The sequence below is a fragment of the Rhincodon typus genome, chromosome 40, assembly GCF_021869965.1.
Source record: "Rhincodon typus isolate 14 chromosome 40, sRhiTyp1.1, whole genome shotgun sequence".
Classification (NCBI taxonomy): Eukaryota; Metazoa; Chordata; class Chondrichthyes; order Orectolobiformes; family Rhincodontidae; genus Rhincodon; species Rhincodon typus.
Window position 1 is genome coordinate 2,317,929 of NC_063371.1, and position 16,277 is coordinate 2,334,205.

General features: G+C 44.1%; 1 protein-coding gene across 1 annotated transcript in view; it reads right to left on the reverse strand.

The window, feature by feature from the left end:
* LOC109927508 (cGMP-dependent protein kinase 1-like) overlaps positions 1-16,277 on the reverse strand; it is a 69,944-nt gene that overhangs the window by 13,975 nt on the left and 39,692 nt on the right. The window contains exons 6-11 of the mRNA XM_048618486.1: positions 15,747-15,841; positions 14,210-14,275; positions 10,758-10,832; positions 9,315-9,411; positions 3,798-3,937; positions 2,866-2,955 (exon numbers count right to left, since the gene is read on the reverse strand). Of these exons, the coding sequence (XP_048474443.1) occupies positions 2,866-2,955; positions 3,798-3,937; positions 9,315-9,411; positions 10,758-10,832; positions 14,210-14,275; positions 15,747-15,841 (563 nt within the window). The remainder of the gene's footprint in view (positions 1-2,865; positions 2,956-3,797; positions 3,938-9,314; positions 9,412-10,757; positions 10,833-14,209; positions 14,276-15,746; positions 15,842-16,277) is intronic.

A 16,277-nucleotide genomic window follows, 5' to 3' on the forward strand; every position in this document is an offset into this window, starting at 1 on the left:
GAACTGTTTTCTTGAACCACTATAGACCAAGTGCTGTTGGTAGATCCACAGCACTGTAATGGAGGGTATTCCCAGATTTTGACCCAGTGACACTGAAGAAGCATTGATATATTTCCAAATCAACTTGGTAAGCGGCTTAGAGAGGAACTTGCGGGTGGTGGTGCTTACATGTGTATGCTGCCGTTGTCTTTCAAAATGGTGCTAAAATTGGGACAGTCTGAGAATTTCATAGTAACAGGATCATACCTGACAATGTCTCAAGCATCACCAGCCCAGGGTAATTTCTGACCACTGGCAGGATAACCCACCATGAATGGCAGCACAGTGGTATACAGACAGGAGGGAGCTTCCCTCGGTGGTATCAAGATTGACTCCAGACCCCATGAAGTCTCAACATATCAGAGACAGAGAAACCTCCTCCCAACTATCTATCAGACACAGATCATCTGTCCGTTGGTACGAGTAAACACCGTGTTGTACTTAAGGAGTTGGAGTCCTGTCTTCACAGAACACCCTCTATTGTCTTGTGTGGCATTACCAAAGAGCTAAATGGGGCTGATTACAAACAGATCTAAAAACTTACAGCTGAAGGGACCTATGTGTTATGGGCCCTGACAACATTCTGGAAATAGTACTGAAGACTTGTGTTAAATAACTAGCTGTTCCAGTACAGTTACAACATTGGCATCTACTTCGTAACTTGTGCAATTTCCCAGGTATGTTCTGTACACAAAGAACAGGACAAATCCATCTCAGCCCGTTATCAGCCTAGCGGGCCACTCTCGATCATCAGTAAAGTGCTGGAAGGTGTCACTAACAAGCAGCTATGGGGTAGCACTTGCAAACTAATAACCACAATATTCACTGATGCTCACGTTGGGTTCTCCTCAGTTCCTCACTTCATTACAGTCTTGTGCCAACCACAGACAAAAGAGTTGAAAACTCCAGAGCCAAGTTGAAATTGACTGCATTAGACATCAAACAGTCCTAGAAAAACCTGGAGTCAATGAGAATCAGGTGAAAACTCTCTGCTGGCTGGACTTATAGCTAGCATTATATGTAGCACGGGGAAGATGGTCGTGGTTGTTGGAGGTCTGTCATCTCAGTTCCAGCACATCTCTGCAGGAATTCCTCAGGCCAACCACTTTCAGCTGCTTCCTCAATGACCTTCCTTCTGTCATAAGGTCACAAGTGGGGGTGTTTACTTATGATTGTACAAGGTTCAGCACCACTCAGTTCTCAGATCCTGAAGCAGTCTGTGCCACGATGCAGCAGGGTCTGGACAACAGCCTGGGTTGGCGTGGCTTGAAAAGTGACCAGTGTTTCACGAATGTTACAAGTGCTAGGCAATGATCATCTCCAACAAGACAGGATCTAATCATGACATTCAGTGGGGATTACCATTGACTAAAAGCTGAACTGGACAAGCACCAAAATACTGAGGCAACGAAGAGTCATAGGCTAGTAACTCACCTCCTGTCTTCCTAAAGTTAAACTGCCTTCTACAAGGCACGTGATCGAACACTCTCCATTTGGAGAGGATGAGTGCAGCTCCAACAACACTCAAGAAGCTTTACATCCTTCAGGGCGAAGCAGACACTTAACTGACACCATGATCAACATTCACTTTCTCCTTTACTGATGCACAGTGGTAGCACTGCTTACCATCTACAAGATACATTGCAGTAACTCGCCACTTCAACACCACCTTCCAAACCCAGCACTACTATCATCTAGAAATCTAAGGGTAGCAGCTACTTGGGGGCAACGGCACCTGCAAGTTCCCCTCCAAGCCACACACCGATCCTGGAAATCCTTCCTTCACAGCACTGTGGATGTACCTCCACCAGAGGGACTGCAGTGGTTCAAGAAGGTGGCGCCTCATCACCTTCTTGAGGCACCAATGAAGATAGGCAATAAATGCTTGCCCAGACAGCGACACCCACCTCCAGGGAAAGAATAAAAAGTTCATTTCATGAGCTTGCGACTGGGACATCAAGTCACACTTGAGGCGTATGGAATCAGGTCTCTGCCTCAAGAGGCTGCAACCAAGTTCAATATTGAACTGCCTTGTTTTTAACCTCCATCTCAATAACATACACTGGTTGCAGGTGACTGCAACAGGATTTAACTTTGCCAATTCTTTTCATGGGAAGTGTTGTTAGGGAATTAAGGAAAGACAAGCTGAGTGGCAACAACCACAGCATGGTGGAGAGATTAGGGGAGGGGGGGGGAGCAGTAGGGGTTTGCAGGGAGTGCTGTCAAGTTTCAGTTTGGTTCAGGAAAAAAGTTGTCTTGGGACAGGGGCGGGCATCATGCACCTCCGCATGCGTGAAGCTCAGATACAAGAGGGAGCTTGAAAAACCCTCTGTAGCATCTTTCACTACTACCTCCGGCTATCCCGAGATGTTTAATAAATAAGTATATCTTACAAACGTACTTCCTGTTGTCAGAAACACAGCAGTTACTTAGTCATACGTAGTATGCACCACAAATATTAATAATGAACAGAGAACCTGTTTGTGATTTTATTTGAAGGAGAAATATTGGTCATGACACTGGGGAACTACGTCCCTGCTGTTCCACCAAACAGCCCCAGAAATTTGTTCACTGCTACTGATGAGGACAGGCACAGCCTTGTTTTAACACCTCATCTGAAAGACAGCATGTCTGAAAGTTTAGTGCTGTTCCTGGGATTGTCACCCAGGCTCCTAGCTGAGAGCTGTAGAAAGGGACTTGGACCCATGATTGTATGACTCAGAGATGAATGCACTATATCCACTGATGTACAAAATGAGTGGTCTGCATTACTACTGCTCTTCAAGTGGAGAGTTGGAGGAATTGATATAAATGTCAGTCGATTACCTGTCTCTCAGGATGGTCCACAGTTCACCACCAAGGCAGGCCTCCATCAGCATGTAAAGATACTTGCGGTCTCGGAATGTCCCGTACAACCTATAACGCAGACAAACAGAGGGGCACGCAAGCTGTCAGGCTGGTTCATAAACTGTATGCAGTGCTAATGAATAGATCAAACTTCACAGGTTCCCTTGGTGGCTTGAGGACACACTGCTATGGGAAAACACCTCGCTTGGCTATTTCTCTCCAACTCTGAACGCCCATTTGGGGCTGGAGTTTGCGGAACATAGAACATAGAACATAGAACATTACAGCGCAGTACAGGCCCTTCGGCCCTCGATGTTGTGCCGACCTGTGAAACCAATCTGAAGCCCATCTAACCTACACTATTCCATTATCATCCATATGTGTATCCAATGACCATTTAAATGCCCTTAAAATTGGCGAGTCTACTACTGTTGCAGGCAGAGCATTCCACGCCCTTACTACTCTCTGAGTAAAGAACCTACCTCTGACATCTGTCCTATATCTATCAGCCCTCAATTTAAAGCTATGTCCCCTCGTGCTAGCCATCACCATCCGAGGAAAAAGGCTCCCACTGTCCACCCTATCTAATCCTCTGATCATCATGTATGTCTCTATTAAGTCACCTCTTAACCTTCTTCTTTCTAACGAAAACAGCCTCAAGTCCCTCAGCCTTTCCTCATAAGACCTTCCCTCCATACCAGGCAACATCCTGGTAAATCTCCTCTGCACCCTTTCCAATGCTTCCACATCCTTCCTATAATGCGGCGACCAGAACTGTACGCAATACTCCAAGTGCGGCCGCACCAGAGTTTTGTACACGTGTTGCTGGAAATCAGTGCCCTAGGAAGAGGCAGCGAGAGACACGCGGGGTCGCAGCCCTGTGGAGGCTCGTGCCGAGAGAGTGAATTTACCTGACTATATAATCACAGTGAGCCTCCTGCATGATCTGCCTCTCCGAGCGAATATGCTCCTGCTGTCGCATCTCCACAATGTGGTGCTTCTTCAGAATCTTCATTGCAAACGTCCGATTTTCTTCATTCTTTAACTGCACCTGTGGAATGACACCGGTGACAAGATGAAGAAAATAAATGGTGCAAAGATCAGGAGATATTTGGCAAACACTCACAGTTCACTAACTAAAATAAATTCCACCAAATTTGTATTTTGATCTCCTGATGGTTCATTGAGCGATTGATCACTGTGCTTGTCGTGGAACTGAAATCTGGACAAAGACCATTCTCACAGTAAGGTTCACTCCCTTCCTCCTTCTGCTATCACTGATACTTTCCCTCTTAGCTCGGTTGATGTAGGTGCAGGCAATAGAGGGCTGAACATAAATCTGACCCTTAGTATGAAATCCAGAACCAGAGGGTCACTGTTTAATGATACAGGATAGGCCATTTAGGATTGAAATGAGAGGAAATGTCTTCACCCAGAGATTGGGGAGCCTATGGAATTCTTGCCACAGAAAGCAGTTGAGGCCAAAATATTGAATGTTTTCAAGGAGTTAGGTATAGGTCTTCAAGCTAAAGGGATCAAATGGAGATAAAGCGGGAACAGGGGACTGGGATGATCAACAATTATCATTTTGAAAGACAAAATGGCCCCTATTTCTCAGATCTCCAAATGGGGAAGACATTAAGACCTCTAAGAATCTTTGTGCCTTTTAATAATCATTCTTTGAAACTCCATCGGGTTTAAGCCCATGCCACAATCATGATCCCTGCAGAGACCAACAACATCCAAAAATAAGAAGACCACCATCATCCCAGTGCCAAAGAAAAATTATGCAGCATGCCTCAATGATAACCATCCAGTGGCTCTGACATCCATGATTATGAAGTACTTGGAGAGGTTGGTTATGGCTCACATCAGCTCCAGCCTCCCAGATCGTCTTGATCCCTCGTAATTTGCCTACCATCATAACAGGTCTATGGCAGATGCCATCTCCCTGGCCCTTTACTCATTCCTGGAACAACTGGACAAGGATACCTACATCAGGCTCCTATGTATTGACTACAGCTCCACCTTCAACATCATAATTCCAAACAAAACTCATCTCCAGAGTCCAAGACCTAGGTCTCGGCTCCCACTTGTGTAACTGGATCCTCGACTTCCTGACCAACAGTCAGTAAGGATAGGTGACAATTCCACCTTCACGATAATCCTCAACACCAGCGCCCCACAAGGCATGCCTACTCAACCCCTTCCACATACACGACAGTGTGGCCAAATTCTGCACCAACTCTAATTACAAGTTGGCTGATGACACCACCGTGGTAGGTTGGATCTCAAACAACGAGACGGTGTACAGCCAAAAAATTGAGTGTTTAAAGGCCGTCTATGGCAAGGCCTAAACAACATTACGGGATACAAAATGAAACAGTGTAAGATAGTGGACAATGACACATCCCTCCTTGATGCACCCAATGCTTTCTATGCTCTGTTCGAGCAGAACGCCAGTGGCGCGGTGACTCCTGCCTGGACAGCCCCGTACACACCTGTTCCCTCCGGCACCACTTCAGAAGTCAGATCAATCTTCCTGGGAGCCAACCCAATGAAAACAACAGGCCCGAACGGTGTCCCCGCCCGAGCACTCAGATCCTGTGTGGACCAAATGGCAGAGGTATTCACCGATATCTTCAACCTCTCCCTCCTACAAGCTCAAGTCGCTATCTGCTTCAAGAAAACCACCATCATCCCCATACCCAAGAAAACACGTGCAATGTGCCTTAATGACTGCCGCCCAATAGCTCTGACTTCAATAATCATGAAGTGCTTTGAGAAGCTGGTCATGGCCCACATCAACTCTAGCCTCCCAACCTGCCTTGACCCCCTACTGTTTGCTTACCGACGTAACAGATCCACAGAGGATGCCATATCCCTAGCCCTGCACTTATTCCTGAAACATCTGGACAACAAAGATACCTACGTCAGACTCCTGCTCATTGACTACAGCCCCGCTTTCAACACCATTGTCCCCTCCAGACTGATCTCGGCTCTGCCCTCTGCAATTGGATCCTCAGCTTCCTGACCCACAGATGACAGTCAGTGATGATAGGGAACTGCACCTCCTCAACACTGGAGCCCCCCAAGGATGCGTCCTTAGCCCCTACTGTACTCCCTGTACACCTACGACTGTGTTGCCAAATTCCAAACAAACGCCTTCTATAAGTTTGCTGACACCACCACCTTGGTGGGACAGATATCTAGCAACAATGAGTCAAACTATAGAAGGGAGATAGAAGGCTTGGTGACGTGGTGCGATGAAAACAATCTGTCTCTCAACATCAGCAAAACTAAAGAACTGATTATCGACTTCAGAAAGAAAGGAGGAGAACACGCCCCCATCTACATCTACAGAACTGAGGTGGAGAGGGCGAACAGCATCAAGTTCCTCGAAGTGACAACAACTGACGACCTGTCCTGGACTTCCCACGTAAACGTGACAGTCGTGAAGGCACAACGCCTCGTCTTCCTCAGCCTGCTGAGGAAATTTGGCATGTCCATAAGGTCCCTCATCAACTTCTACCGATGTACCATTGAAAGCATATTGTCTGGGTGCATAACAGCCTGGTAACTGCTCTGCGCAGGAGCGTAAGAAACTACAGAAAGTTGTGTGCACAGCCCAGACCATCACAGAAGCCAACCTTCCATCCATGGATCTATTTACATGGTTCACTGTTGTGGAAAGGCAGCCAACATCATCAAAGAGCCATCGCACCCCAGTAATGAACATCTTCCATCAGGCAGAAGATACAGAAACCTGAACACACGCACGAGCAGGTCTTTCTGGTCATTATCAGACTGTTGAATGGACTCTAGCCTCGAATAATGTAACCTGCAATGTAACCTGTATGCCTCTAAGTCTTTCTGATCTGTACATCCTTCATTTGCTGTGATCTACCTGTACTGCTCGTAAACAAAGCTTTTCACTGTATTTCGGAGCACATGACAATAAAAAATAATCAATAAATAACGGCATGGTCTAAAGACAACAATCTCTCCATCAACATCATCAAAACGAAGGAGTTGGTCATCGACTTCAGGAAGCATAGTGGAGAACACGACCCTGTCTGCATCAATGGTGCTGAGGTGGAGATGGTCCAGAGCTTCAAGTTCCTGGGAGTGACGATCACCAACATGTTGACCTGGTCCATCTATGTTGACACTACTGTCAAGAAAGCACAGCAACACCTCTACTTCCTTGGAAAGCTAAGGAAATTCCACATGCCCATAACTACTCTTACAAATTTTGATAGATGCGCCATAGAAATCTCCTATTTGGATGCAACACAGCATGGTATGGCTACTACTTTTCCCAAGACCCAAAGAAACTACATAGAGTCATGAGCACAGCTCAGTCCATCACGCAAACCAACCTCCTATGCACTGACTTCATCTATCCTTCCTGCTGCATCAGGAAAGCAACTAACTGAATCAAAGACCCCTCTCACCCTGGGTATACTCTCTTCCACCCTCTTTGGTGGGGCAGATGATGTAAAAGTTTGTATACATGTACAAACAGATTCAAGAACAGCTTCTTCTCCATGGTAGTCAGACTTTTGAGTGGACCTCTAATTTTAATCTTGATCTCTCTCTGCACCTTCTTGGCAGCTGTAACACTGTATCCTGCACTCTGTTCTGTTACCCCGTTACACTTTGTGCAGTTTGATCTGCCTGTGAAGCAAGCAAGCCAACACTTTTCATTGTACTTTGGTCCACATGACAGTAACAAATCAAATTAAATTTGAACTTCCAGTCACTAACTAAAAGGATAGCTGATCAAGACTGCACACTCTAAGGCTTTGATTGTAACCAATGACTGAAAGTGTGACTTACTGAACACCATCTGCAGAAAGTGACCCCCCTTTTATACTCGGCACTCATCGTACTCTTTGTGCAATTACAGCTGTTACAACAAAGAGTTGCCCCCAACTCTCAATGGATTTCTCATCTGTTACCCATTCCATTGGGTCATAACTTTAGTTGACCACTTCCAAGCCTTTTCCCCAGTTTTTCAGAGAGTTTCTTACATCTACCACCTATGTTGAAGTCTGTTCTGATGATTCCTCGGAACCCTGGCCACAATAAATCTCCCAGAATCCTTTGAAGACTTCAGGCTGCATCTCTTCAACTGGAGACTGTCCTCTGCATCCGGCTACGGTAACTCGCAAAGACAAACAGCTCACTCTCTCATGACCTGCTCTAACCTTAATAGAGCCACAAGGTGCACATTTACATCAATAAATGATTTCAATTATTTATGCACTGCCCAGACAAAAAGAAGCTAAAAGTAACTCAAGAACACGGAACTCTGTTGGTGGAACCAATAATTCTGAGAAGAATTAATCTGACTTCATTAGAACTTTAAAATATTTGTATAGGTCTCAAAACCAAACATTTGTTTTGAAACTGAGAGACAATTCTGTTTGGAATATCCAAATCATGCTGTATTGGGTTTGAAATGGGCTGAGAGTTATAACATTGTTTTTCTGGGTGTTACTCGCAGAAGGCAGTTACAGATTTTGTAAAGTGCAGCTTGCTGCTCACTTGGAACTCGTGAGGTGAAAAGCAGCCAGACAATTTGTTGGAAAATGAAAAACCCTCGTGGATCCTCACACTGAAAGGCAATGAGCTTTACAGCAGAAACCAGAAACAGCTGCAAAGAAGCTCGTTCATCAGACTGGAAAAATGCAGACCTTCTGCTCAAAGTCAAGGCTCAGCTGCAGTGGAATCCTCATACAGATAAAGCACCACACTGGAAACAGGAGAAGTCATGGTGAATTCTGGAGAGTTGTGGCATTCCTTTGGGTTGGTCCATGAAGAACTGGTCCATCAATGAACCTTCAAGATTTTGTAAAATAAAGGAATTCTTGATGGTGTTGGGGATGTAAATATATTGCTACATTCATAGCATATATGATCATCAACTAGAATGTTATGGTAATGTTGCTTTTTTTAAAAAAAATCATGTTCAATATATTGAGAATGCAACATGAAACACATAAACCTTGCAACTAAATGGAAGTGCTGGTTGGCTCGATTTGACCTCAATTTTCTTTCATCTTTCAAGTAAATGGACAGTTTACACTGTAACTGTTTCCAACCAGACACCTATAACAACTTTATGGGACTTTGGGAGAGTCAGAATATATTTATGGTAAATTCAGAGACATTTGCCATTGTCTCTAATTGCAAACACTTTGCATCTTACTCTCAGGAAAACAATCTAAGCTTTCTTTTGATCTCTAATAGTCAAATCACCAAGGCTTTATTGTCAGGCAAACTTCAGAAAGGTCAAATGAGCTCTTTTATTGATCTTAAGTTTCAAGCCGCTGTCCCAAAGTATAATAATCCAGAATTTTAATACTACTCAATCTGTACTTTAGTTTTGACTTAATACAGCGCTGCATCCTCCTACTTACCAACTCAACACGACCGAATCCTCCAACTCCAAGTGTTTGATGGACATGGAAATCTGTTCGCTCCAAGCTGGCAAAGAACGCAGCTTCTGCCTCAAACCTAAAACAAGTTGCAAATGCAAGGACAGGAAATTATCTGTAGCTGATTGAAGTGGCATCCACTGAGATTAAGTGAAGCCAGAAGCACCGCAGTAGCGGGCCCCAAGCATTTAAGCAGTGACACAGCAGAGGCAAGAAAACCAACTCTGAATAAATTTGCAAAGCGATGTGACAACCAAAAGAGCCCATGGGAGTCCTGCGCACAGGAAACAGCAGCTCCAGAGACAAGTAAATCAGATGATGAACTGTAAGTCATTTACACCACGTCTTGAATTTTAGTTTTAGACTATTAATGAACAACTGGGGACTTAAGATGTTGAAAAAGAAACCGTTTCACAAGCTTACAAGGAGGTCAAGTGAAAGAGTCCACAATGCAGGCCAGAAGATCCACCGAGACTCAGAAGACTTGGTCAAGGAGGTCGGGGGGGGCGGGGTTTAGCTAGAGTCCTCTTCAGTCAAGAACGAGAATCCCATAGAATGCAATCCACATTAGACAGTGAGGCATGCAAGGAGATAATAGGGAAGATGACCTGATATTTGGTCAGAAAAGTTGGTTTTAATGAAAATAATTAAAGGAAGATAGAGAGGTGGATTATTTCAGGGAGGGAGTTCCAGAGACTGGGGCCTTGGCAGCTGAAGGTACAACCCATCTATGGTGAAACGTGAGTTGCTGAATAGGCAAAAATGTTTTAGAAGCATTTGATCGACGTGATAGGGACAGTTTAGTTTACCCTATTGTTCGTCTATATGTATGACTGAAGGTTAGTCACCCCCCTACAGAGCGAGGTGGGTGGCAGGGGGCAGCAGGTGGAAGGTACGACTGCTTTATACAGCAAGGGAGGAAGATGCCTGAGGCCTCCAGCCAAACAATAGTCAATGATGCTGAAGGGAGGACACTGAGAAAAATAGAAATGAATAGGTCCAACAGTCTGATACAGAGCATGATTGTGGTGAGGAAACTGACACACTGAATCTCCTGTTGTCAGATTATACCTTTCATTGAGGACACTGTGTAATATAGGGACTTTGCAGAGCTGAATATTACATTTATCCAAAGGGGAACGTGATTTCAGTTGACTGACTATGCAGTTAGAACCTACAGGTGCCAGCTAAGATTTGGAGTTTGTCCTGCCTTTCTCACTTTTGGCCATTTCATTTCTCACTATCTAATTAGCGACTGCGTTGGGAATGGGGAAAAAAAGCGGCAATCACAGTTCACCCAAACTTTCTCTGTCATTTGCCTTGTGTCATCATGGACTGTTTCTGAGAAGAGTCAAGGACAACTGCAAACTAGTGTCGAGGGCAGGGGAGATTCTTGTTACGGCCAACCAATATGTTCATACTCACTGTTCCCGCATCTCTGCATTCTCATGTTCTTGACTGGACACATCTTCCAAGCTTCCAATAATCTGTCGGAATGAGCTGCAATCAGTAAAGAAAAGTAAAACACTTGGCATGAGATGCCACTTCAATAAATTGTCGCTATCAATATCATTCCATTCAGATGCATAAACAACCTTCAGGATAGTAACATCACTACCCACTGTAGTGTGCTAATCACGCATTAATACAGTCCAATTGTAACAGGATTGGCCACCACTTCACCCAAAGATAACAAGATTAATCAGCTACTGACCAGCATGTGACAAACTGTCACCAAGAGACTACTAGACAGTGAAAGACACTTATGAGTCGGCCAGAAAGATGAAGATTACTAGTCATTCTCCAACGCACTATAGATATGCTGCATGTCTGGGTGAATTTGGAATACATTAGATCTTCAACATTCAGAGAAAGCTATCGAACTGTGCTTGCACCCATTTGTAATTAGAGTTCAGGATTGCTCAGGGATAGGAGACACAGACAGATGATGGAATGGACATGGTGTTTTAATCAGTTTTTATTTGCTGTTGTCAGGGTCTGCAAACCTACGAGATGTGTAACATGATGAAAAGAGACAGTGCTCGTGTGGATGGTTTGTGCTCATTAACTAGGTTAGGGAGGACCTATCCCATATCAGTAGGTGGTTTCATTCTTTCTCTCCCTTAATTGGAGCTTTTCCGTCTCCTCAGCGGTGGTCATATGGTAGGGGTGGTGATTTATGTATGGGCATACAAAACTAATAGTTTCAGCACCAGATTGCAGAGATTGGCTCAACATTGCCATATGCACAAACATATGAATGTAAGAATTCGGAACAGGTCATTTGGCCCCTCGAGGCTGCACCACCATTCAGTAAGACCATGGCTGATCTGATCTAGCCTCAAGTCTGCGATCCAACCCACTCTCAATAACCTTTCAACCTGTTGTTTAGCAAGAATCTACCTACATCCACCTTAAAAATATTCAAGGACTGCACTTCTGCTGCTTTTCTGGGAGGGAGTGACTCTGAGAACAAAAAATAAATCACCTCATCTCTGTCTTAAAATGGTGATCACTTAATTTTAAACAGTGACCCATAGTTGTAGATTCGCTCAGAAGAGGAAACTTCTTTCCACATCTACCCTGTCAAGATTTGTCAGGAGCTCTTATATTACAATCAAGTCACCTCTTGATCTGCTAAATTCCAGTGAATACAAGCCTGGCCTATCCAACCTTTCCTCATATGACCATGCCAATTCTTGGTATTAGTTTAGTAAACCTTCTCTGAACTGCTTCTAATGCATTCACATCCTTTCTCAAATAAAGACAGAGCAACACCATGCAGTGCTCTCACCAATACCTTGTGGGATTCCACAGGGATCGGTGTTTACAATGTATATTAATGACTTCAAGGAAGGAAGCAAATATACTGTAGCCAATTTTGCAGATAAAGAAAAAAGGTGGAAAAGCAGGTTGTTGAGGGATACAAAACAGTTTTCAGGCAGATAATGATCGATTAAGTAAATGGGCAAAAAGCTGGCAAATGCAGTATAATGTGGGAAAGTGTGAAGCTGATCACTTTGCAAGGGAGAACAAAATAACAGAATATCTTTTACATGGAGAAAAACTGTAGAAGAGTGCAAGACAAAAGGGGCTTGTGCACAAAACACTAAGTTAGCTTACAGGTGCAGCAGGGATTCAGGAAGACTCATAGCATGTTGCCCCTTATTTCGAAGGGGTTGGAGTATAAGAGTTAGGAAGTCACTGGAACTGGGCAAAGTGCTGGTGAGACCACATGTGGTGTACTGTGAGCAGTTTTGGCCCCCTTCTTTACAGAAAGAAATTCTTTCATTTCAGGCAGTTCAGTGAAGACTCACTAGGATGATCCCTCATTTGGAGGGATTGTCTTGTGAGCAAAGGCTAAACAGACTGGGATTCTACTCACCAGAGTTTAGAAGAATGAGAGATGATTCCATTGAAACATGAATGGGCTTGACAGGGTAAATGTTGAGAACATTGTTTCCCAACATGGGAGAATCTGGACCAGATTGCACAGTCTTAGTATAAAGGGTGGTGTCAATTTGAGACTAAGACGAGGAGGATTCTTCTCTCTCTCAGAGGATTGAGTGTCTTTAGAACTCTGCCTCCCCACCCTCATGGGGGCAGAATCCTTGTGTATATTTAAGTCTGTTATAGTTGGATTCTTGATCCGGAACAGAAATCAAGGATTACAGGGATAACACAGGAAGGTTGGTTTGAGGAACGTCAAATGAGCCATGATCCTATTGAATAGCAAAGCAGGCTCGAGGGGCCGAACGGCCTACCCTGTTCCTAATTCTCATGCTCTAGTATGGTCTGTACAACTGTAACATAGACTTCTCTTGTATCAAATTCCACTCACGTACTCCACCCAAAGAAAGGTTGTAGTCTTTTCACAGCTTTCTATCCTGCAACAATCTTATCATTTGAAAATCACTTCTTTCAATTTTTAAGCCAGAAAGGCATTAATATTCTTTTCCTTCATCTTTTTTCCTTTGAAGCCTCTCTTCATAACATCTCTTAACGAGTCTGTTTCTTTTTTAAAACTGTCCCACATAGACTGTCTGCCTTTCTCGATTACATCCAATAAGTTTTTGTTTGGTCAGTAGCACTTCATTTTTTATCTTCCTCCTTTCTGTCCAGCAAATCTTTTCCATTCCACTCCAAACACACATTTCATTCAGCAAGTCCCTCCTTGCATCAATACAAATCAATACATCAAATTAAGCTCTTTACAAATCATCCTTTGAGGCTCATTACGCTCTAGGAAAAGAATACCTGTCGGACATCCAGCCTATTTCTACTTTTCCACAAGACAGAAAAATCTCACTAGCAGGGATAGATAGTTAGATGATCTGATTGAAGGCCAGGCACCAGGGAGAACATTCGTATTACTCTTTAAAATTGATCTCTTACACCTACATGGGAGTGGTAGATTGGACCTTGGTTCAGCATCTTGCTGAAAAACTGACATCTCTAATGGTGCAGCACTCACTTGGGGTTTCTCTCGATCTGTGTGTTTGGACATGGAGCTAAAATGTGCTCAACAAGTCGGGTTTTACGAAGATTTTAAAAGGCAGAGAGAGAAGTGGAGATGTGAAGCGAAGGAAGTTCCTTGGGTGGGTGAAGGTCGTGACAGCGATGGTTCGCAGAAGCTTGTCCTCAGTGCCCTTGCACACAGGTTATAATAAATACAAAGCACCTTCCCTAACGTAACCCCAGTAGCAAATGAATGCTGCAACTCTTCTGCATACTCACATGCGCATTTCTTCCTTCAGTATGAGAGTAAATGTACTAGGGGTGCAGTTGCCCATCAAGATCCTACAGTTTAGTCAACTAGGCATCTGCAGTATGACAACCATCACCTTTGAACAACATAACAGATTTGAGCTACTCACTCTTGGTCAATTACCAGGCAGATCACATCCTCCACTGCAATTACATTGGCCAACCTTACGTCTTCTCTGTGAGAAGGGAAAACAGAAAAGATGCAGGCTTCATTGTTAGTGCAAACAAGAGATAACTTCCTTCAACATTACCCGCTCTCACAGCTACGTAACCTTGCTCGTTCTGTGGATTGCAAGCCAATTGCTGCCCTTCTGAACCTCAGTTCCCAGCCTAATTGGCACGTGATTAAGTTTCTGCAGCACTGCTAAGTTCTGTCACTGACTCTGCGCTTCTCCAATGTACTCTCCACAGATTCCGGCCTCTCCGCTTACACTCTATACCAGCACCAACACCCGTCTGATCGTAGTACACACGCTGAAGCACTGCAGTCCGGGGGACCTTTATATTGCACACTGTTCAAACGAGGAGTCAGTGAACAGTAATCAGGAGTCGGAACCTACAGCTCGCTTGCATTTATGGAACTGAAAGCAGTTGTCCCTCCTGACTGTATCAAGGCAGATCAATCTCACTTCACAGAATGTAATGACACAGAAGGCCCTTCAGCCCACTGTTTCTGGTGTGTTAGCTGTTTGAAGGAGCTTTCCAATCAACATGAAAACATTGAAAATAGAAGCAGGGATAGGCCATTCGGCCCTTTGAGCCAGCTCCACCATTCAACATGATCATGGCTGATCATCTAACTCAATAGCTTATTTCTGCTTTTCCCCATTATCCTTTGATCCCTTTAGTCCCAAGTAATACATCCAAATCCTTCTTGAAATCTTGAACTACTTTGGCCTTGACTATTTTCTGTGCTTGCAAATTCTACAGGTTCACCAGTCTCTAGGTGAAGAGATTTCTCCTCATTTCAGTCAGAAATGGTTTACCCTGTATGCTTAAACCATGACCCCTGTTTCTGGACTCCCCTATCATCTAGAGCATTCTTCCTGTGTTTAACCTGTCTCGAAATTTTATAGGTTTCTGTGCAATCTCCATCATTCTTCCAAACTCCAGCGAATATAATCCTGAATATATCAATTCTACCATCCAGGACTGAGTCTGCACTTCCTCTACAGTAAAAGAGAGCAAAACTGCACACAATACTCCAAGTGTGGTCTCACCAAAAGTCCTGAATAATTGCAGCAAGATATCCCTGCTCCTGTACTCAGATTCATCTTGCTATGAAGGCCAATGTACCATTTGCCTTCTTTACCATGTGCTGTACCTGCTTGCTTACCTTCAATGACTACTATAGAAGGACACCCAGGTCTTGTTGCACATTTCCTTCTCTCAATTTGTAGCCATTAGTTTTCACTCCCCCTTTTCCATAACCCGTCCTCTACTATTTTTAAAGCTACCATTGCATCTGTTTTCAGCACCGCTTTAAGCAGAGCATTTCACCTGCTGGAGAGGTCAAACACGCTACCATTAAGCTGCTCAAGGTTTTATCCAGAATACATCAGGAACAAACATTTCTTTGAAAACAGTCAAAATGTTGGAAGAGCTGAGAAAAGTGTCCACACTCTGAAGGAACAGAGGATGACATACCCATGTAGAGCCTTCTCTCCAAACCAGTCTCCCCTGGACAGAGTTGTGGGAAGCACCGCTTCGCCACTTTTTGACTCATCTTGTGTCACGTTTACCTGTGGGCAAAAGCCAAGTACATGTTATGAGGGAAGGAGCAATTATTGCATGAACAGATGGCAAGCAAGACCCCATTGAACTGGTTCAACCCAATACCATTACAAGAGACAGGTCTGAAAGTCAGCACAGACACTTAGTACAACAATTCGGTACAGACATGGGCAGACCACATATAAAACTCCCAATACACTATATTAGATTCCAGACTGTAACTCACCCATAGGTATCTGTTGTTATCTACCTTAATATCGCAAACCCTTTGACTACCAAATATTTGCAGTGAGCGTCTCATGTGTCAGGTGGTATCTGCTGCATGTATCCCCCAGCATGAGCTGGTATCTGCTACGTGTTTCCCCAGCATCAGCTGGCATCTGCTGTGTGTTTCCCTCCAGTGTCAGCTGGTATCTGCTGTGTGTTTCCCCCAGTGTCAGCTGG